The sequence below is a fragment of the Lissotriton vulgaris genome, unplaced genomic scaffold (assembly GCF_964263255.1).
Source record: "Lissotriton vulgaris unplaced genomic scaffold, aLisVul1.2 SCAFFOLD_2536, whole genome shotgun sequence".
Classification (NCBI taxonomy): domain Eukaryota; kingdom Metazoa; phylum Chordata; class Amphibia; order Caudata; family Salamandridae; genus Lissotriton; species Lissotriton vulgaris.
In genome coordinates this window covers 57,818-81,319 of record NW_028250569.1, presented here as the reverse complement: position 1 = coordinate 81,319, position 23,502 = coordinate 57,818, and the positions used below count along the sequence as shown (strand labels likewise).

The window sequence follows — 23,502 nt, the reverse complement described above, 5'->3', positions numbered from 1 at the left end:
TGTCAATTTGGAATGCCTTTACATGGGTATTACATGACCACCCTAGCTGCAACGCCCCAGGAGTCAAGGTAATAATATTAGTGATAAGTCTCCTGATCACCAGGATTTATCAATCGACTATCCGCTTTAAATACATTGTGGAAATTCAACCATTGTTCTTCAAACCTCACTTATGAGTTCTAGAAATACATACATGTTCATCTAAAATACACAATTTTGCTACATATATTTTACTTCAACTAAGGAAAAGCTTTTAATTTGTTAGGCTGGGCTGCACATACGAGGCCTACTCACATGTTGCTAGAGAACAACCTGCTGCTCCTCGTTGAAGAAGTCTGATCTAAAGACTGGCAATCGCTCTGAGTAGCATTCCAACCAATCACTTTTTTGCACACTATGCCAACGCAGTTTAAATGCAAGCGAATGCTAATCAGACTCGGTCCTGCTCCGAATGGAACAGCCCAGCCCAAACTGCAAGACTAGGTCCTCTCTAAATCAGAAAACAAGCCGGTTTCGGTCTGTCTAGTAGGGCCTCTTCAGTAAGGTGCAGCTTGGTTCCCGGTGACACAGTGAGCATGGGACCTACACATGGGCATACCCATGGCCACTTAGAGTATCACATCAAACTCACAAAAGGTGATTGGAAGAATGCTTGCAAATAGACTAACCACTGGCAATCGTTCAGGGTAGCATTCCTATCTGGGACATAATGCATCCGTAATCGCTGTGGCGAACAAGTTACTTACCTTTGGTAACGCTTTCTGGTGGAAACTCTATCTAATAGCAGATTCCTCACTTTTTTAATACTTCCAGGTGTCAGGCTGTATCCGGTTATTCTCAGTAATTCTCTTGTGCGTTGATAGGTGAAGTTGTGCACTGTTGAGTAGTTCCACCTGAGAAGCAACATTGGGGATCCTGCATAACCGCCACATGCTGAGATAATGTTTTTCTGACATCTGTCTGTGCCAGCAAATGTAGAGCCATTTTAATCAGATTGTGCCAGTGTGCAGGTTGGAATCATATTAATATGGAATTGAAGATTCCATTCCCTGAACGGGGAAGTGGGTGGGTCGGTGAGAAATCTGCAGTTAGGAGGAAAACTGCTTTTGTTCTGAGCACCAGCTTCTCTGGGAAGGGGTTATTCAGCTGCATGACAGACAGTGCTTGTAATTCACTCACAACAGCATGGTGTTTTCACTAGGAGGAATGTCAACTTTCATGCGCGTAGTCTTAGAGAACAGTTGTTCATAGGTTCAAAAGGGTCATATATGACGAAAGTGAGAGCTAAGTGAAAGGTCCCACTGAGGCATCACAAATGGGTTTGGTTGAAACATGTGGGTCAGCCCTTTCAAATAAAGATGCATTACAACAGGTGATTTAAATAAAGATAGCTGATCTGGTAAGATAGCTGATCAGCTGATAAGGAGGCCAAAAGGACTGATAAATAACCTTCAATTGATGCAACAGCAAGGCCCTGCTGGGCTAAAGAGAGACAAAATAGCAGGTGAGACAACTGTACCTGTAAAGGTTGGACATTTTGGCAGGAACACCAAATAACAAACTTCTCATATCATCTGTGAATAAATTGTTTTAGTGGACAGATGCCAGGCAGCCACAATGATACCTACTATCTCAGGAGGGAGATCAAAATCTCAACTGTCCCTCCTAAATTTCCATGCACGGAGATGTAGGTTGTGCTGGCTCGGGGGCAAGATTCTTCCCTGCTGCTGCGATATTATGGCTTCCCGAAGGGGCAGCCCAATTGGGAGATAGCCGTTCGTGGCCAGAAGTTTTCGGGTACCAGTCTGGAGCCACAAAGATGACTAGGTCCTGGCTGTTCCTGATCTTCAGAACCCTGGGCAAGAGAGGCAGAGGAGGGAAGGTGTACAGGAGTCCCGAGTTCCAATCCAAGTAAAAAGCATTTCTAAACGAGAAATGACTTGGGAAGTTCAACATACAAAAGCTTGGACACTGGGTGTTCTCTGTGGTGGCAAGAGAATCGAGCCACAGTTCTACCTATTGCTGGAAAATACCCTATTCCACTTTCGAGGGCAGATGCCATTCTTTATCCACTATGCAATGTCCACTTAGTTCCTTCTCCCTGGCATTTTAAGATCCAACCAGGTGTTACATGACAACCTCACTCAGCCATGTTTGTTACAGTATCACATGAAGGTGGTTATGTCAGTGAGACCCTGAACCTGTTCCTCATTGATGGAGGGAAGGAAATCTTTTAGTGCCAAGCTGATCCCTCACAACTCCAACAAAATCATGTTGAGGCGGGCTTCTAATGGAGACTAGAGCCCTCTGATCTCCACCTCTCCCAGATGACCTCCCCAACCCAGCAACGATGGATCAATCATAACCATTAGCTCTGTTTGGCATAGGGAGAGGGATCTGCCACTGGTCCAACTGTGGTCTAGCAACCACCACTGCAGATCTTTTGCGGTTTCCTATGACAGCTGGATGGTACCGAATGGTTCCATTAGAGCAGAGTCCACCGAGACTTCAGATCTCAATGCAGAGCCTGTATGTACCACCTAACCCAGTCCACAAGTGGGATGCAGGAGGCCAGGAAACCTCGGAGCTGCCCTAGCCGCTCTTCCTTAGACCCAGGTCAAAGACTGAATCACCGGGGATCACAGCCTTAATGTCGTAGACTCACTGAGGCAGCAGGAAGCCTCAGCAGAGCACTCTGTCCAGGGTAGCTCAATGAAGGATAATCTATCTGAAGTAGTCAGGTGTGACTTTGTGAAGTTGAGGGGAAATTCCAGTGATGTCAACAGACTGGCCGTCGTCAGGAGGGGCCGCCCACAGCTGCCTACGAGAAGCCTACCTTCAGTAGCCAGCCATTGAGATATCAGAAGATTCATTCTTCTAACCTCCAAAGATGGGGAGCAACCACCATCATTTGTGAACACCCGAGGTGCATTGGTAAGGCTGAAGGGGGGAACAGAGACCTGAAAGTGCTCATGGCCTACCTGAAACGGCATGTACCACCTGTGGGACTGCAGGACAGGAATGTGAAAATAGGCATCCCACAGGTCCAATGCCACCATCCATGGCGAAGACCGAGGATGGCCCGGGCGGGAGTAACAACTAGTCCGAACGTCTGAAGCCGGCACCCACTCTATGACTTCCTTGTCAAGAGAGCTTGGACTTCTCACAGAATGACAAGGGGGCAGTTGTGGCAAAGCAGACATGTCGCGAGGGCTGGACAGAAAGGGGAGGACGTAACCATTCTGGACAATTTGGAGCGCTCACAGGTCTGAGGTAAGGCTCAGCCACTTGTGGAAGTAAATGGTGATCTGACTACCCACTGGGCAATTGCTCCCTGCCAAGGAAAATTAAAGTGGTTTTTCAGCGGCTGCAGTAGGGGTGATGGGGATGAGGGCAGTGGGAAGGGTACAGGGGTTTTGGCAGTTTGTTGCTTCTGGGGGCCTGCAAGCTCACAGCTGGATCCCCAGCCTTTGCCTCAAATGGCTTGTGAGGCCGGTTGCTGCTGAGGCAAGGTCTGAAGCGGCCTCTGCTGAAGTCTTCTGAAGTCTCAAAAGTTGCTAAATTGTCGAGGAAACTGCTGTACAGTTGGGTGTTATCCCAAGGGCGCGTGATGTTGCCTTGCTGGCCTTAAAGAGCTTCAAGGCTTAGTCTGTCTGGTCTTCGAAGAGATGTGTACCATCAAATGGCATGTCCATCAAGGATTGATGGACTTTACTAGAAAACCCTGTTGAATCGATCTAATCATGCAACCTAGGCACCACAGTTGTCCCGAATGCCCTACCCAAGCAGTCAGTAATGTCTAGGCCTAAGTGAATTGCATATATTGCAGTGGCCTGACCATCCTGAATGACATGCTGGAGGTTGGTCCGGAGTTCTTCTGGAATTGCTGGCAAGATTTCCTCCACCATGTCCCACAAAGCATGCTAGTATCTACACGGAGACAACTGTATTTCACTGAACAGAGGGCAAGACTAGTGTTGGAGAACATGCCTTTTGCAAATGTTTCCATGCATTTAGACTTGGTCTAGAGGCTGGCTGGTTTAACCTTCTTGTAGGCGCCTGAACTACCAGCCTTTCTGTCAGAATGTTAAAGGAGAAAGGCAGGATCTCTTGGAGTAGGTCTGAATCTCTAAGCTATTTGGCAGTTCACTGGCAGCCAAGATACTGTTTTTGCTCAGATGCCGCAATTTGTCGGTCAAGGCCTCATTAAATAGCTAGAGAGGCTCCTGTGTTATCTGTCCGGGTTGTAGGACCGGTGTGAGGACATTAGTTTGAAACTCAGTGGTGGGACGCTGCAAGTCAAGGACCTCTGCTGCCCTCCGAATCAGCATCGCAAAGGAGGCAGCCTCTAAAGTGGCTGGGCCCAGGGAAGGGAAGTGTAGACTGGTGTCAGGTAAAGTATCGAGCCCATTGGCATCTTGTAGGTCCAGAAAAAGGTTTTTGCAATCATATTCCTGACTGCTATCCTCTGTGTCTGGCAGGTCAAAATGGAGTGAAAGAGTCTCTGTATAAGAGTAGGCGGGGGCGCAAGGGTTGCAACTTCAGTGGAGGGAGCAACTGATTCGCTTCTGGGCCTGAAAGAACTATCTCCTCCTCCTCCATCGTCGGTGCCAGCTTTGAAACATGAGCTAGCCCCGAAGTGGCGGTCAAGGGGTACACATGCTGCATTGGCTATCAATCCACTGTGGTAACTCGACTGGAGGCCCACTCGGATCCTTAGGGCTAGCAGGGGCTTCAGAGGAAACCAGTAGGGTACTGAAGAATAGCAACATGGCATCCCTGAATTCTTTGACCTGTTGCGGCGTTGCCGATGGGCCCAGGTACTTGGGCTGAATCAACATTAGGGCTGGAACCATTACTAAAGACTGAGACAGGTCAGCATGGTGAAAGAAGTGGGACAAAGGGGAGTGTTCTTGAACTGCTTGTGCTTTATTGTCTTTAACTTACCTGATTTATGGACCTCTGAGAAGACCGGTCATGGGATGGGCCTTAAGAACACGTCTGTGTCCTAGAATTCGAGCATAATTGGGCCTTCCTAACTGTTCATCACTGGTATGCGACATATAACTTGGCTTCAGGATCACAGATGGCCTTCGGATTCATTTTAGCACACTTGTTGAATAACATCAAATCATGTGAGGAGCCCAAACACCAGAGAGAGACCTTGTGAGGGTCTGTCACTGATCTCGGTTTGTGGCAATCCTTACAGGTTAAAACGCTGTCCTTTTAGGAGCCGACAAGTCCCTTGCAACCTGAAAAAATTCCAAAGAGAAAAACCTGTCATGCCAGGCAGAATTTGAGTGAGCGAGCTCCAGATTAGCATTTAAAGGCACACAAAAAAGGAACTGACGTCAGGGCACGGAGGTGGCAGATATGTAGGGACCACGCATTTAAAGTAGAGCTTGATGGACCAGACGCGGAGTCACATGACGACACCTACCATTGGACAAGGGGGTACCTACCGATGGGCAAAGGTAGTTGCAGTGAAACAATTTACAGATCCTCTTGGTGCCTGGCTGGATTTACAAGGTGAAGAATCTACGGTTATGACTTGAGCACGGGAAAGCATTTTTATAAAAAATGTTATGGAGGAAAGAGTTCATGACCATGGTGTTTGACACAGGACCCTGTACTTCTTGGGGGATTTGGAAGTAGGAGGAATACCTACATTTGCCAATGCCCACTTCAGGCTCTAGTTAGGATGCACTCTTTGCTAACACTTTTCTGGTGAGGAGCAGTGCATGATCTGCATCCTCAGTTTATCCTCGGCACTGTGGGCCTCCATCTTTGGTGAGCTGCTCGAGGTCCTCATACGACTGGTGTGCCTTCGGCCTGTGGGTCCTCTCGAGGGTCTTGCATTATTTTAGTGGGCTACCCTGCTTGCTCGGGCCTGCTCTAATTTTCCTGCATTTGTTAAGTCCCTTGGACCTTGCTGGTCCCAACATTTGCATCTTTATGATTTCCTTGTCATTTGCGACTACCAAGGCTTGTTGGTGCTCACTTGGGACACCGAACACCTAGACACCGTTATCTGACGTGAGACTGCTCATGCCCGGCTCCTGATCTTCCTCAGCATTGCCTGGTCCTCACAGCTGCAGCGACAAGGTCACCGTCTTCACTTCTGTACCGCCAGACATTGGTGGGCATTGTTCTTCCGTGCCTCCTGGCCACCTCCGAGTGGCATAGACTCTATCCCCTCTGCTTGCAGGTTCTCCTCTTCAAGAATCCACCCTTGGATTCCACCAGATTCCACTGGACTCCTTCACAGTTTTCCCAAGAAGCATCTTCTTCGAAGTCTCCCATTTTCATCTACGGCAGGTTCCGAGGTTACTTCACCCCATGCACCCGGCTTCCCTGGTGCAAGTAACCTGGTTCCTCGGGCATACACGGGTGGGGAGGTTCTCCCACCTCCTACCTTCCAAAGGGTTTCTTTTGGGTTCTCCGGGAAGGGTCCTTCTTTAAAACAGGATCTGAGACTTCTCAATTGACTTCCATTGCACATGCCGTTGTGTTTCCACTCGGCACAAAGGCTCCGTGGGGTTCCTGGATACTTACCTTGGGTCTGTTCCTTGTGTCCCCAGCTCCTCCGAGTCTTCTGGTCCAAGTCCCATTCTCCTTTGCAGTTAGAATTCCACTTTCCTAGTATATGGTTGTGTCTCCCACTGGAGACAAGTGTATATTTGTGCTACTTACCTGATTATTTTGAAGTATTCTTGTGTGCATTGTTGATAACGCCGGGTAGGAGATATACCAATGTGTTAGTGATTGTGTTGTATAATAAATAGACTTATTTTTATAAAAAACCGAGTGGTTCTTTTCATCTAATCTACATTATCGATTAAATGTGGTAAAACAACCTGCTTTACACTCCTTCAAGGTAAGCTTTTATTTATTTGATTTATTTATTTTTATTTATTTGAAAAGTTTTATATAGCGCTGGCTAGACCCGTAGGTATCAGAGCGCGTTACATGAGACAGTACATTGTTTCAGAACATTGTTACATAGTTACATCAGTTACAGTTACCAGTATATGCATAGGAGAAAAACGTGAGCTTACACAATATTATAAGATATTAGCGCGTAGCAAATCCAGAACAAACGTCAGATTGGGAATGGAAGCTAGTGGGGAAAGGTAAACCGGGGAGAGGAAAGCAGACAGAGTCAGGTAGATCTGAAGGGGGAAAGTACTCCAAGAGGAACAAAGCAGTCAAGTCAGTTGAGGAGAGAGAACGATAAAACCAGGAAGAACCGTGAAATACAATGTCCGATGTCCGGCTGGGTAGGTGACGGCTGAGGAGGTGACCCAGAGCCAGGCTCTGCGATAAATGCATAGGATTGCTTCACCGGACAACGTCCATGGGTACTCGGGCTTAGCTGTCTGTACAAACAGGTATAGTTTCAGCCCGTTGGGCATCAGCCTAGTTTCATAGAAGGCCATTCAGTCGCCATTATAGGGTCAGGCGGGATGGGGGGGGAGGCGACACCTGGGACGCCGAGGATCGTCTGAAGTGATTCAGAACTGCTGCTAGTCGCCATCTTAAGAAGAGACAGGTTGTCAGGTAGGCTGTAAGGTGTTCATTCAAGCTACCAGGGGCTATTGTACAAGAACAATGCTCTAGAGTCCGCTAGAAATGTTGGGGTCAGGCTTGGCGAATCCCGCTTACAAGTAGAAGCCAAGTTTTTATAGGGGATTAATTTAGGCACCATCAGGTCCTCAAAGCTACCATTGGGATCGCTGGAGGCTATTTTCTGCTTCCCCACTCACCGCCTCTGAAGCGCGTCTGTTGTGATCTCAGGGGACACTGCAGGTCGGGCTCGAGTGCCCCTCCCCCTCCAGCCACAGCCTGGTCTCCAAAGCTACCACTTTGAGAGCTTTCTATGGTTATCAAAGCCCACTAAATAACCATAAGGGTTGCCTGGATTAGTGCAAGGCGCATCATTGGAATAAGTGTGCACCATACAGTAAGCCAGCCATCATATACTAAGCTAAGCCGTCCATTCAATCAAGGATTGGAGAGTGCACTATATGATGCATGCAAGCATAGCAGCACTTAAGAGCAAAGTTTAGAAGTATCTGAATTAACTGTTTCCAGTCCTAAAATGATATGTTTACATTGGGAAAGAGCCAGGATGTAAGAGTAAGTATTAACTTTGCAGGTTTGAATGCAGCTTTGAGCATCTGCTGAAGGAGGGAGGAATTTTTGATGATGGCCATTCGAAAGGATAATGGGTGCGGAGCCAGAAGTTTGGAAAGTGTTTTTTACAAAGTGATTTTTAAGATAGGAGTGCCGCAAAAGAATGGCTAAATGATGGTAAGTGGGATTTAATTATTATCTTTCTAGGAAATGATCTTTGAGGAGGCAGCTTTGAGTAGATCACCTCTGTGTTTTACTTGGACCAAAATCAAATTTAAAAATATGTTTTATACCAGTACTACTTGGCTCTGCTGCCGAGGTGGTGTGTTCGACCAAAAGGATGGGACAGCGTGGCTGAATCTCACAACGTAGGAGTCTTTTACAGAGAGGAAGAGGAGAACTGTGTGATAGGAGAAATCTTAAGTGTGTCAGAGCATTCCGCATCACTGTGAGATGCTGTCGGCAGGGGTCTAGGGGCAGATAATGTTTACCACAGACAGCAAACCTTCCTCACCTTTATGCTCACGTCATTGCTAAGCATGGAGGATGCAGACATGATTTGCCTCAGTGGGTAAGATTATTCATGAAAACAAAGGCAAATAGCCTCCTGTATGTGCAGAGTGGTGAGGGAGAGAGGAACATTCAGGTTCTATGGTATGAAAGTGGCACAGCAGCAGTAAAATCACATTTTATGCAGAGTTTATGCTAGCTCCCAGAAGATTTTACCTTCTTCCATTAGCCACGCTGGCTGGAGAGGTGGTTAGACAAACTGATGAATCTGCAGGCTCATGACCCGGTATGGACACCTCAATAGTCTTTCCTTTACTTTCTATTAGAATAAAGAAAAAACAAAATTAATAAACCACTGTAATTGGCAAGTACTATACAATTTTGTTCTTACTTCACAGAATACGAAACCATGCTCTGTAAACCACATATATGTCAAACAAGAGTGACTACAGGGTTTTGCTATATGAAGCAGGGACAGTTCTGTTTTGCACAAAATCCACAAATGAAGCACATCTCATAAGTAGAATCGTCCTATTACAGACCTCAAGAGAAGAAGGGGGTGGACTCTAGGTAGATTGGTGCTAAATGACTCTGCAATAAAAGAGGAGACTGCAGATGATTTGTCACTTGCAGGTTGCAAATTGCATAACCAACTCAGACTTTATTATTTCCAAAATAGATACAAGGGGTACTGTTACACTGGGGAATAGTAATAGCTGTTACATAAAGATTTTAAAAAGTGAAAAAGAAAGGTACAACGTACTATAAAAAAGGTTATTACTATTTTTATTCTGTCATTACTGTTAAAAGCACAAAGCAACACATCTGGGGTAGGGTGTAGGAGAAGTTAGAAATTTCGAATATGCAGGGAAAAAAGGGTGAAACTGCTGAAGAGAAAATATACTGTACGCACTACCCTTTACGTAAAGTTTAAACGTGAGAAGAGGAAGGATTAAGTGGCAAAGTGTGGCTCAGTGGTTGTGGAGAAGTGTGGCTCAGTGGTTAGAAGCGGCAGACCCTGAAGTAGATCAGTCCCGGGACCAGGGTTCAATTCCCGATGCGGCAGGGTCTTGGGCTTAATGTCCGCGGACTCGATAATTCTCTCGCCTCGGCACCTACTCTAATCATGGGTCCCACGCTGCAACCCTGGGCAATAGCTGGCTTAATCTCCACAACGGCCCCTACAACGCTGGGATGCCTGGCTTCACCTTGGGGGTGCCCAGGAGGGGCATCTCACAGGGAGAGCCAGGAAGGGTTCCACAGCGTTATACAGTGCCGGGACGCCCTGTTGCTGGGGCAGCTGTGCACTTTACAAGTATACTACTACATTAGAATGAAAGTTTCTCAGGTCTCCAACTGCAGTACTTCAAAAAGTATTCTTTACATAAGCTTCTAGTAACAAAGCTATCAAATAATTCTTTATCTGACCGTGATCAAATTCTTATTCTATATCCTATATGAAGGTTTGGATCCAAGCAGTGCCTACTCTAATCAGGGAAAAGAAGCCTGTCCCTTCATTACCAATCATTTCAATATATTTTTCAATGTTTTCTCCTTTTGTAGTGGACCAGCACTTTCTCAAACATCCTCAACATGGGCATTTCCTCCGATTCATGAAACTTGGAATATCTTTGCTCATGTGCAGATTCCAAAACATATTACTTTAAATATACAGGTTTTCAATACTGAAAGTAATTTAAACAGAAAATTGGACTCTGAGATAACATTTCGTCCCTACTAAAATATAATCCAATTAGTGAAATCAGTTTTAAGAAAGTACATTTGACAAAAAAAACTCAGTAATGTAGTTAAAGGAGAAAATGAGAGGGAATGGTACTCTTATGTATAAGCGGTGCATTGGTGAAAACTGTTTCTGTTTCATTAGAGCGCTAAAAAAAGAAAAAGAAAAAGTAGCTGAGGTAAGGAAAGGGAAGATGCCCACCGCAGTAAAGACCAAACGTAAAGAGATAGCACAATATACCTCAGTAGTGCTTTGGTCAAGAAATGTTAACAAAAATCTCAAAGATTGAGGCATGGTGATTTGGAAAAAGCTTTCTTGACAAATCTTTTGTTGTACTTTCTGGTAACATTCCAAATACCTATTGAGTCTCTTGTTCACAGTGGATTTGTTAAAACAATATTTTATTTGAATTGTTTAATAGCCAAGTTGATTTCATGAATGAAACTTAAAATCCAGTCAAAAGAGCCAACTTGTGGTTCATAAAATATCATGTGCTTCATCAGGACTCTAACCCTAATTCACTAACACACCACAAATTATACATCAACCTTACAATCGATCAACAAATATTGATCTCCCTTATAGAGATTATTAAAAATAATGTATTTCATCTCTGTATCGCACACACGGCAATTGATGGTGAGGCACCCAAATATATAAAAGATCGCTTGAAGAATTATGTTCCCGGTCGGGTTCTACGATCATCTGAGCATTGTAGGCTAGTTCCACCCAGGTATAGCTCTAAATCCAAAGGGGGTAGAGCGTTTTCTGTCCTCCTCCCACAAGTCTGAAATGATCTGCCGGAGTACTTGCAAAAGGAACCGGTTTTGCTCATCTTTAGGAAGCTCTTAAAGACCTTTCTTTTCAGAGAGGCACTAACAATTGCGTAATCTTTGCATCCGCTGCTGCCAGTTATTTCTGCTCTAGTGACTTGTTCACTTTCTCTAGAAGTGGTTAGAGACCGGTTGGTGATTTGCGCTATATAAAAAACATATAACATAACATAACATTAATATGAGATCACAAAAGAAATAAAACAGTACATATTTATAAAATTGTCAGATCTCTGGGTTCACTGATGAATACTCTTGCTAAATGGAAAAGACTGGCATCATTTTACATGACATGGTGAAAATATATAACACGAAACATAAGCATTAGAGTGTAGTATAACATGCACCTTTAAAGCACAATTTCACCCCTCGGGGCATTTCGCGATTAATAACAGATGTTTTAAAATGGGTTTACTGCATTTTTGGTAGTTTTGCATGAATATGAAAGATAAGAAATTTTAAATATTAGGGGGGAAGATTAGACCCTTTGCCGACCTTAAAAAAGACTACGAGTTGGCTCCCACAGAGACCTTCCGATACCTCCAAGTCAGACATGCATTGCAACAAGCTATTCAGAGAGATACAGATCTTACAGCCTCTTCCCTTTGGAAGATAGGCTCTTAAATGATTATCTAAGTGAGAAGGTAATCTCACTAACTTATCGGAAGATATTAAATAATTCCCTGGGTACATCGGAGAAATTGCAATTCAGATGGGAGGACGTGGGAAAGCTGGATGACTAGGATTGGCTGGAAGCACTTGCGCGCCCCGAGAGTTGGCGATCCGGTCTCGATTCAAGCTGATCCAACTGAAACTACTCCATAGACATATTATGCACGTACCACACGGGTTAAAATGAACAGACTTGACTCTGCACTTTGTCCCAAAAATTGCGGCCACGAAGGTACCTTTCTACATCTATGGTGGAACTTCCCCAAGATGAGAGAATACTGGAACAAAAAATCGCAATGCACAGGCAAAAATTATGCGGCAAGGACATGGTGATGTCACCCAAAGAGTACCTATTAAACATCTAGGGTAAAACGGACCTAACAATGGGAGAGAAACTTTGGGCCACACTGGGCTTTATGATAGCTAAGCATAACATAGCATGCAAATGGGGGCCAGAGTCCTGTCTTATGTTTAATGAAAGGGAAAACGACAGACTGGTGTATGCGAGCAGAGAGGGTGGTCTACGAGAGCAGAGGGATGCTCTGTCTGCCAGTTAGGAATACCTGCCTACCCGAAGATACACCAGCGAGAACATACTAATACTGTGTTGAGTCCTTGCGATTGGGGGAGGGGGTACATTTGTTTGTATATCACACGTCAAATAGTGAATGTCCTGCAATGTATACAACAGGTCTTTTGTAAGCTTATGCCTATTGAGATTGTTGTCACTGTCTTTGGTTGTCTATTGTTTCAAAAGACAAATAGTTTTACAACAAAAAAATATATATATATAAAATATTTGTTGATAGTTGTTAACGTTGATAAACAAAAGATTTGCATGTACTGGAGTTTTTCAAAAATTACAATAAAAGATATAGCAAGAACTTTTTTTCACAAAAAGTCTCAGATATTTTGAACATTTTGTCAGGAGCTGGAGGCAGCCCCATCCCATGAAGCATAACTAGGATGAAGTCAATCAGTTTGTTTTTAGGGTTAGATTGCGAAAGCATCTAAAAAGATTCCATTCCAGGGTAAAAGGGTTGGACTTTAATCAGGAAGGAAAACTAGGATTACAAGTAAGTAATTTCCCTTCTTATTATAGGAATTCTTTTGATACATCAAGCGTAACCAAACTTCAGAAGTGGGATACCACGAGCACAGAGAGAAACATTGACACCAAAAGATAACGCACAGTTGTGTGACTAAGTTGGGTATTCATACAGAAGCCAGTCGGTGCAGTAATGGTCAGAACAGGTATGGACTCTTTCTCCAGGTCGCAGCTTTCAAGAATCTGTTAGAGGTATGTGTTAGACCTGTCAGTCCTTTGGGTGGTTTCTCCTTTGTTTTTGCCCTCTATTTTTATAGCTTTTGACACCCTAAAACAAGCTATGTGTACGGCTCCTGTCCTAAGGGTCCCTGACTTCTCCAAAGAGTTTATCGTCCCAACAGACTCATCGGAGCATGGCATTGGGGAAGTGCTGTCGCAACTCAACGAGGAGGGTCTGGACCAACCTGTGGTGTTCCTTTCTAGGAGACTGCACCCCCGGGAACAGAGGTGGAGTGCGATCGAGCGAGAAGCTTTTGCGGTGGTATGGGCCCTGAAGAAGTTGCGGCCATATCTGTTTGGCTGGCACTTCCTCGTTCAGACCGACCACCGGCCCTTCGTTGGCTGATGCAAATGAGGGGTGAGAATCCCAAGTTGCTAAGGTGGTCCATCTCCCTACAGGGAATGGACTTCAGGGTGGAACATCGACCTCGAGTGGACCACACCAAATGCTTACGGTCTCTCGAGGTACTTCCGCCTTAGTGACGAGAACTCCCAAGGGGTTGGGTAGCTCTCCCCACTTTCAGCTGGGGGGGACGCGTGTTCTATAATAGTAAAAATAAATAAATAAATAAATTAGACCTGGCAGCCCTTTGGGTGGTTCCTCCTTATTTTTCTCCTTTGTTGTTGCCCTCTATTTTTGCGTCCACTGTGGTTTTTGGTGTTGACCTACGGTCTCTGGGCACCTCATTATTACCAATTAGTAATGAGGCGCAGGTGCTCTTTTAAAATGGAGGAAGAGTAGGTGCTCTTCTACAAAATGGTGTCCTGTCAACTGTCGCCTCAGAGTCTTGGGCCATAGGATGACATGAGGGGTTCCAGAACCTTCTGGTCCACACTAGTCATTCAGGGCCCAGGCTATATATAGGGGTGATGTTGGACGGCCATTTTGTGTAGAGAGTCTGGTCAGGAGTGAAGGCTACCAAGTGGGAAGGTTGGTGCACTGAGGGGGGATCTGACTGTCCTTTGGGCCTGCTACCCCTCTCTATTGACGCTACCCCCTGCACGTTAACCTAGCCCTGCCATCATCACCTCACTCCAGGGTCCACATCACCCCCCCTTGTGCCTCCTTTCAGTGGGAAGCCCTTGTCTGACATTGGTGGATTGAGGGCATTTGATCTGGTAGCTGGGGGCGAGTGTTGTTGCCTTCTGTCAAGGGCCAAGACTTCTGTCACTAACCTCCTCACCCCTTCTTCCACCCGGAACCCTAATGCGACCAGTGACTGGCTGTCCTGACATCTTCCCTAAGCCTCCTCTCGTGTGGGGCCTTGTCCTACTTCACCGCCACGGACCCTGGGGCCATTCTGCACTCTTTGCGCTTATGCCGTCTCACCTCCGCTGGCCTGGTTCGTGGCTTCGCTGAGGGCGCCATCTAACTGTTGGACCCCCCCCCCCGCCCCCTCCCTCCCCCCTGCTGCAGGGGACATCTGTCCGCCGGTTCCCCAGTGGTGGAGTTCCTGGGAACCGGCGTTGGCGTGGAGAGGGGGGCCGCCTCGAAGTTGGTTGCTGGGCGACGGAGGCCGGTGCAGCCCCGCCCGGCGTTGACAGAAGGAGGCGACGGAAGGTGAGGGGCGGGTTTAGAGGAGGCCGGGCCCGAGTGAAGTTCCCTCCCGTGTGGTGTGCTGAGGGAGGAGAGACGCGGAAGAGACGGGGAAGGCCAGATTAAACCCCCGACAGGTCTCCGTTGTGGGACCCGCCTCCGGGGCCTGCCGGCATTGATTGAGGACAACAGCGGGAGTTCCGGAGTCCTCTTTAGGAAGCCCCGGGCTCTTCCAGACCACATGATAGAATTGTTTTACCCAAAAGTAAGCCAGGTTCTGGGGCTGGAAGGAGGGGAGGCACAGTGCGCAGTGACCTTTGCTGGGCCCTAACTTTGATGGACATCCCTGGGCCCAGTGAAAGAAAGTGATAGGTGGTCCCTGTAACCAGCGCTTTGCAAATAAAAAACTGAGGGCATGTTTACCTGCTAAAGTAATGGGGAGCCATGCCTAACTGGAAGCAGGAACCCTGTTACATTGCTGGAATTAAGACCTTCCTACTTTTGTTGGCCGTAACACGTAGACAATTCAATGCTTGTATAATTTAATGTATTGACCTGCCTTCCTTAAGTGAAAGTATTGCTAAATCAAAATTTTATGATTTAATGTATTTACCTGCCTTCGTCATTCTAGGCACTCAGCTGCTTGATTCCTTTTCAATGTACCTTTACATCTAATCTGCTTTCTAGTGCTATGACTAAGTAAGGTTCGCTTACGAAATGCAATCTTATGCCATGACATGTGTTTGCAAATGCAGGTGATCTGATGGCAATGCCTAAAATGTCAATTTATTAAATTGTGTTGCAACTGAAAACCCAATCGAAAGGAAAGATAAAGCGTTTCTACCTTTTCTAAATCGGTGTGGTGTCATTTTTGGTGGAGGTATGCTGGGGTGCTGTGTTGAGTGTGGCGCAAGTACGACAAGTTGCCTTGAAGTTAGGCCTTCCCACTTTGTGCCAGGCTACCCTAGGTGGACCGATGACTCCGGGTCCAACATATAGGTGTACAGCGGTGGGATTAGGACTTGTGCTTGCGTTCACTTGACAGCGGCCTAGTGTGCACCACGCACCCTACACCTGATTTTCGTTTTTCTTTATCTGACTGGAGTTTTCTCCTGGTTGGTCTCCCTAATTGGATATTTTTGGTTTTTCCAAATTATCCCTGTCTGGTGGTTGGTGTAACTTGCAAAGAAGGTCGCCTTTGACCAGAATCCTGTTTCGCCTTGTTTGAGGTCCTACCTGGCAGGATGGAGTTCGAGCTGGTTAACTTGGAGAATTATACAGTAACACAGCGGAGGGACTTTTGCCAAGAAAGGTGGGTGTTCTTTAAGCGAGGTGCAAAAAGGGCAGAGATCCAGACCAGCTTAAGAGCATGGATAATGGCCCACCCTGATGGAAAATGGGATGATGAGGGATTGGAACCGGATACCACCGAGGAGGCAGAACCACAGTTCCCCCCTGAAAGCAGTAATGTGGTCGCAGGACCCAGAACGCCTTCTAGGGCAAGTAGTAGTGTTTCAGGGGGAAGCCTGTCTTCAGCAGAGTTAGCTGACATGAGGGAGGAGAGACAACTCAAATTGTAGTTAGCCCGTTAAGAAAAGTAGAGGGAGGAAAAGAGGCTCGCCCTTGAGCTCTACTGATAGGGACCCCTGGTAATTCTATTGGTGGCAGCTTACCTAATGAAGTTACAAGGGAGCCAAGACCCTACCTGCCCAAAGATGTAATCACCAGTTTTAGTGTAGGAGATGACATTGCCAAATGGTTGGCTGCCTATGAGGTCTCGCTAAGAGCCCATGGAATTTCAGAGAGTCATTGGGGGGTGGCCTGTATAAGTACATCCCTCCGTTGGGGAGGGACAGTCTTTTAGCTCTGGAACAGGTAGAACAGACCAATTACCCCACAATGAAGATTGCCTTGATCAGGAAGTTTGGGCTGACCCCTGAAAAATATCGGCAGAAATTTTGGAACAGCCATAAACTAACTACACAAAACTGGGTGGATTTTTTGGACTACGCTAAAAAGGCATTAGAGGGTTGGGTGCAAGGCAGTGAGGTTACTGATTACGAGGGGTTGTATAATCTGTTCCTGAAGGAGCACCTACTCGAGAAATGTTTTCCGGAGCTGCGTCAACACCCGGTGGACTGTAAGCTGACTAGCCCTAGGAAGCTTGCAGATGAGGTGGACATCTGGGCTAGTACCCGGGTGTCCTCAAAGGGAACTGGGTAGGATTCCAAAATGACTGGTCAGGGTGCTCCCCAGAAGAAAGAGTGGGGAGACAAAAAGAAGGAGTTCTCGAAAGGCCCCCAAAATAGCTCTCAGGGGAAGGGGTCAGGTTTCACTCCCAAGGTTAGCCAACAAAAACCCCCTTATCCTGACCGTAGTCAGCAGCCTAGGGTTGTCCGTTGTTATGAGTGTGGCGAGATTGGGCACTTGGTATCCCCCTTATAGTGCCCAAAGAGACCACACCCTCCCACTGGAGGAAAAACCCCTGGGGTGGCGAGTGCAGTGCTCGGGGAGGAGCTGCCCCTAGACAAGGGAGATGAGTGGGCAGGGCTAACCCTAGTGTCCCTGGGAGACAGCGAGATTGTATTTGGGTTCGTATCTTTATTTTCACTTACCCTTGCTTTTAAATTGCTGCTTCCAGCGTGCGCCCCTTTGCCCCCTCAATGCATTTAAAAAGCGCACTCTGTGCCTTCAAAGCACCACCACTTTGGTGGGTCCGGGTCCTGGGGATCTACTTCGGGCGCCATTTTGGTTTGGGGCACTTCATCCGGCGGCGGCCGCCATCTTTGAGCGGACTCGCGCGCGAAGGGATGGCGGGAGAGCCTACTTAAAGTTGCTCCCTTACGCGCAGGGGGACGCCCTCGCTTAGCCTGAGTCGTGCCGGAGTCCTGCCCGTCTGCGCCCGCCAGCGTCCCGGAGGCGCCGGTAGACTGCGGCCTGGTCCGACGAGGGGGAGGATGATCACTTATACCTCGGCGATGCTGCGCGCCATGCAGACCTACTCTTGCTCTTGTCGCTCGGTCTTTCCAGGGCGCTTCAAGGGGAAACGTCGCTGCCCGGCCTGCGGCTGGGCGCCCACGTGGACACCGGTCAATGTATGCAGGCCTGTAGAGGCTCGTGTTAAGCACCTTTGTTTGCTGCTGAATACGAGGTCGCTGGGCTGTCATGCCCTGCACTTATATGATCTCCTTGTGAGGGAAAACCCCTTGTGTCTTCTCCTAACCGAAACTTGGCTGGGAGAAGCGTCGAATCCGGATATTTTCTCTGCTATCCCCCCAGCCTATAACATCTTTCGGCAGGATAGAGGGAAGGGTAGGGACGGTGGAGTAGCTGTGGTGGTGAGGAAGAACGTCTCCTGTTCTGTTCTCCCTCTGAATCCCATTGGGGGCTCGGAGTCCATTGCTTTTACGCTCAGACTGTCCCCGGCCCAAGCATTTAAGGGGCTGTTGGTCTATAGGTCGCCAGGCCCTATGGGCTCCTTCTTGGAGGATCTGCAGACAGCGATTTCCGAACTGGCGCTGACTACACAGCATTGTGTAGTGGCTGGCGACTTCAACTTCCATCTTGATGTGACAGGCGACCCGGACACTATCAAACTGCTGGACATTACATCTCCGCTGGGCCTTGTACCGTTTGTGTCAGGTCCTACGCATGAGAGAGGGCATACCCTCGATCAAGTGTTTTCATCAGTTCCGATTGCTGATGTAGAGACTCTGCCAGTGCTCTGGACGGATCATAGGCTGATCAGGTTTTCTGTGCTTGAGAATGGGCGGCCGGAGAACATTGCTCCCATGCTACCTAGACCAGCCTCGAGAGCGTTGCATAGAGTGACATCTGATATGCTAGAGCAGGCGCTCGCGGAACATCCCTGCCACCTCTCGGGTGATCCGGAAAGAGACACGGAGGCTCTGCAGTCGTGGCTGATTGAAAGGCTGGACGATCTTGCCCCACTGGCAGCCCCTCGGTCCACGGCATTACGGCAATCTGCGCCGTGGTTCACAGAGGCGCTGCGGGTGGCTCGCAGCCAATGCAAGGTTGCTGAGCGGGCCTGGCGCCTTCAGTACAACGAGGAGGACAAACTCGCCTACAGGGCGGCTATAAAGGCCTATCACCGGGACATCTTAGGTGCCAAAAAAAGAATACCTTGCTAGGAGGATTGAGGTGGCGGCGAACTCCTGCAAGGAGATCTTCACGGTGGTGAAGGAGTTCACGACCCCCAGTTCCCACTCACCCCCACCAGTGCCATCGGAGGCGTGGGCGTGTGATCTCACCAGCTTTTTCACCAACAAGATCAAGGCGATTCAGGCCTCCTTCTCGGAGAGCGTTGAGGAGGGTGGCTGTGGCCCCGGGGCAGGACTTGACCTATCGCCCACGCCTGCCGCAGTGTTGACAGACTTTCCTGCTGTCACTAGCGAGGCGTCGCGGGTGCTGCTTGCCAGCCTCAAATCAGGCTCGCCACTTGACCCATGCCCTGCCAAATTCCTGGCTGGGATGGCGGCGGTGGTGAATCCCCTGGTTAATCCCATCCTCAATGCCTCCCTGAGGGCGGGGAGGGTGCCTAGCACCTGGAAGAGGGCGATGGTTATCCCCCTCTTGAAAAAGCTGGGTCTTGATGCCGAGCTCCTGGCCAATTATAGGCCAATTTCACTTCTCCCGGCTCTGGCCAAGATCACCGAGAAACATGTCCATGGCGTCTTGTCGAGCTTTCTTGAAACCAACCATCTGCTCCATCCTTCCCAATCCGGATTCCGCCCCAACTTTAGTACGGAAACGGCGTTGCTGGAGGTCTCGGAGATCATCAGGGAGACCTTGGATGTTGGTGGCAAGGCCATGTTAGTCATGTTAGACCTGTCAGCGGCCTTTGATACCGTCCCCCATGCGGCGCTCCTCGCCAGGCTCCATGACATTGGCATTAGGGGGACGGTGTTCAAATGGTTCACATCCTTTCTTGAAGGCCGCCGCCAGACGATCTGGGTCTCCCAGAGCTCCGCAGAGATGCCGCCTTTGGGGGTTGGGGTCCCACAGGGCTCTGTGCTGAGCCCATCGTTGTTTAACATCTTTATGTCCCCTCTGGCGGCGGCGGTGGAGGCTTACGGGGCCCAGATCGTGTCCTACGCTGACGACACGCAACTCCTCTTCACTTGCGGCAAAGATCAACCATTTGACGGAGAGAGTATTCGGGGTTGCTTGGGCATGGTATTCGACTGGTTCCAGCACAACAACCTGAAGGCCAACTCTAGTAAGTCGGAGGTCCTATTCTTCGGCTGTGTCACCGACCCTGAGTGGCGGCAATGGTGGCCATCTGAAAGAGCCCTCCCGTACAGTCATCTGCGGTTGCCAAAAATCTCGGCGTCAAACTCGATAATAAGCTGTCACTGAGAGCGCATGTCCTTGGTTTGGCCGGAACCTGCTTCGGCATTTTGAAGATGCTCCGCAAGTTTCTTCCACTGCTTTCTGCGGAGCACAGGCGGATTACCGTGCAGGCGCTTATTGGGTCCAGGCTCGATTACGCAAATGCCCTCTTTCTTGGCCTCCCTGATTACCTGGTCCAACGCCTACAGGTGGCACAAAACTATGCTGCCCGCGCCATCTTTGGCTTGCATAGGCGTTCACGAGCTTCTGAGTTGCTGCAGAAGCTCCATTGGCTGCCTATCCGTAAGCGGATCATGTTTAAATCCCTTACGTTGATGCACAAAGCCCTGTTTGGCTCAGGGGCCGGGTATCTACGGCGTAGATTGGCCTTCTATCGCCCAGCCCGCTCACTGCGGTCCGAATCTCTTTTCACTGCTGTGGTTCCACGTGTGTGGAAGGCCCGCACTGGGGGCCGTTCCTTCAGCTTCAAGGCGCCCCAGTTGTGGAATTCTCTGCCACTGGCGTTACGCAGTACCCCTAATCTGCTTCAATTCAGGAAGAGCCTGAAGACTTGGCTTTTTAATGTCTAATTGTGTTTTGGTGGGCCTTTTTTTTTTCTTTCCTGTATTTGTTTTTCTTGTTATGTTATTACACACTGAGCCGCCTGTGGAAAGCGCCGGGACACTCTTTTAGAGTAGCCGTGCGCTATATAAGCTTATTTTAACATAACATAACATAACATGGTTCCTAAGGTCCATGTGCCTCCAAATACCACTAAGTATAGGCAATGGGTCACCATCAACGGCCAGAGAGGGGAGGCTCTGAGGGACACAGGTGCCAGTATAACCATGGTACGGAGACAGCTGGTGTCCCCAGAGCAGGGGATTCCTAACGTACTCCACCCAGCTGTGATGACTGACGGCAGAATAGGTCAGTATCCCGTGGCCGAAGTTCCCCTTGAGCGAGGAGGGGTCACGGGCCTTCTGCGAGTTGCGGTGAGCCCTGCCGTGCCAGTCGATTGTCTGTTGGGAAACGACCTTGAGCACAATGCTTGGAAAGAGGTGGAGTCCAGACACATACAGAAATGCTGGGATCACCGGATTGGACCTGTGCAAACACGCGGTCCGCGACTGCCCAGAGGGGGAGTTCGCAAGGGCTGGAACCTGGAACAAAGGTCCAGCCAGCTACCAACAAGGGGAAGATCCGGGGACGGGGAAAACCTGCCTCGGCGTCCACATCCCGTGAGATGGATGGGGCACCTGAGGTGGTGGTCCCGGAGTCCATGGAGGGGGATGTTATCTCCCTGGAGGACTTACCTATCCCTGCGGAGTGGCAAGTGGAGGGAGGACCTACCAGGGAGGAGTCTTGTCAAGGGCAGAAGGAGTGCCCTACCCTTGAGGGTCTGAGGCGACAGGCCGAATCCCAGGCAGCAGGTAACATTTCAGGGAATTTTCACATCTACTGGGAGGATGGCCTCCTCTACAGTGAACCCAAGGCTCCGGTGCACTGTTCGTCCTGGGCCTTGGTAGTTCCCCAGCGATACCGAGCCTTTCTTTTGGAGTTGGCTCACGAAATTCCTTTGGCAGGACACCTGGGCCAGGACAAGACCTTTGCCCGGCTTGTCCCACATTTCTATTGGCCTCAGATGAGGGTTGCGTCCGACACTTTCTGTAGGACTTGTGTGTCCTGTCAAGCCAGTGGGAAAACCGGGGTTAAGCTGAAGGCTCCCCTGGAACCACTACCTGTCGTTAGCACCCCCTTTGAAAGGGTGGGCATCGACATTGTTGGGCCACTAGATCCACCCACTTCAGCCGGTCACAGGTTTATCCTGGTTCTGGTGGATCATGCCACCCGGTACCCAGAGGCTATTCCTCTGAGGACCATTACTGCACCTGCAGTGGCCCGGGCCTTGATGGGGATTTTTACCAGAGTGGGTTTCCCCAAGGAAGTTGTGTCTGACAGAGGGGCCAACTTCATGTCAGCATACATGCAGGCTATGTGGAAGGAATGTAGAGTCACTTACAGGTTCACCACCCCTTACCACCCCCACACCAATGGTCTGGTGGAAAGGTTTAACAAAACCCTAAAGGGCATGATCAGGAGTTTGCCTGAGAGCCTGCGGAGGAAATGGGACATCCTCCTACTCTGTCTGTTGTTCTCATACAGGGAGGTGCCACAGAAAGGAGTGGGCTTCAGCCCCTTTGAGCTTCTGTATGGGCACCCTGTTAGAGGACCTCTCAGCCTGGTGAAAAATGGATGGGAAAAGACTCCCAGGAGGCTTCCCCAGGATGTGGTGAGTTACATGCTGGCTTTCCGCAGCCAAATGGCTAAGTTGTGGAAGCAAGCTTCTGACAACCTTGAAGCCAGCCAGGCTGTCATGAAGGAGTGGTATGACCACAATGCTCACCCTGTGGAGTTGGAGCCTGGCCAGAAAGTGTGGGTGATGGAACCTGGAGAACTAAGTGCCCTCCAGGATCGCTGGACAGGCCCCTTTGAGGTGGTTGAGAAGAAGGGCAAGGTCACCTATGTGGTGGACCTCAAGAGCCCCAGGCAGCCCCATAGGGTGCTCCATGTCAAACGTCTCAAGCCCTACCATGAGAGATATGAGGTCATCTTGATGATGGTTACTGATGGGACAGAGGAAGAGGAAAGTGAGCCTCTCCCTGATCTCTTTGAGTCCCAAGAGAAGGATGGGTCGGTGGAGGGGGTAATCCTCTCACCATCCCTGACTCCCGAACAACGGAGAAACTGCCGCCAAGTCCTGGAGCAGTATTTCTCGCTGTTCTCTTATCCCGGGAAGGACACACCTGTGTACCCATGATGTGGACACAGGGGACAGCCCACCTGTGAAATCCAAGTCCTACCGGCTGTTAGATAAGGTGAAGGCCAGCATCCACAGTGAAGTCACTAAGATGCTGGAGCTGGGAGTGATCGAACCTTCAAGCAGCCCCTGGTCCAGTCCGCTGGTTCTGGTACCAAAAGCTGCCCGCCGGGCACCACTCCAGAACTCAGGTTCTGTGTGGATTACAGGGGACTGAACTCGGTGACAAAGACTGATGCCCATCCTATCCCAAGGGCGGATGAGCTCATTGACCGGCTTGGGAGCTGCCCAATACCTAAGTACCTATGACCTCACATCAGGATATTGGCAGATCTCCCTTACAGATGGAGCAAGGGAGAGACCAGCCTTCTTCACTCCTGCGGGCCCCTACCAGTTTTGTGTGATGCCCTTCGGGCTCAAGAACGCCCCTGCCACTTTTCAGCGGCTGGTGAACCAGGTCCACCCTGGTATGGAGGCCTTCTCTGCTGCCTATCTTGATGACATCGCTGTCTTTAGCAGCAGCTGGGTGGACCATTTGTGTCACCTCCGGGCAGTCCTTCAGGCCCTGCAGCC

General features: G+C 48.8%; 1 protein-coding gene across 1 annotated transcript in view; it reads right to left on the bottom strand.

The window, feature by feature from the left end:
- Nucleotides 1–23,502, bottom strand: part of LOC147663190 (spindle and centriole-associated protein 1-like) — a 113,432-nt gene that overhangs the window by 68,612 nt on the left and 21,318 nt on the right. The window contains exon 2 of the mRNA XM_086950604.1: nucleotides 8,863–8,965. Within this exon, the coding sequence (XP_086806730.1) occupies nucleotides 8,863–8,965 (103 nt within the window). The remainder of the gene's footprint in view (nucleotides 1–8,862; nucleotides 8,966–23,502) is intronic.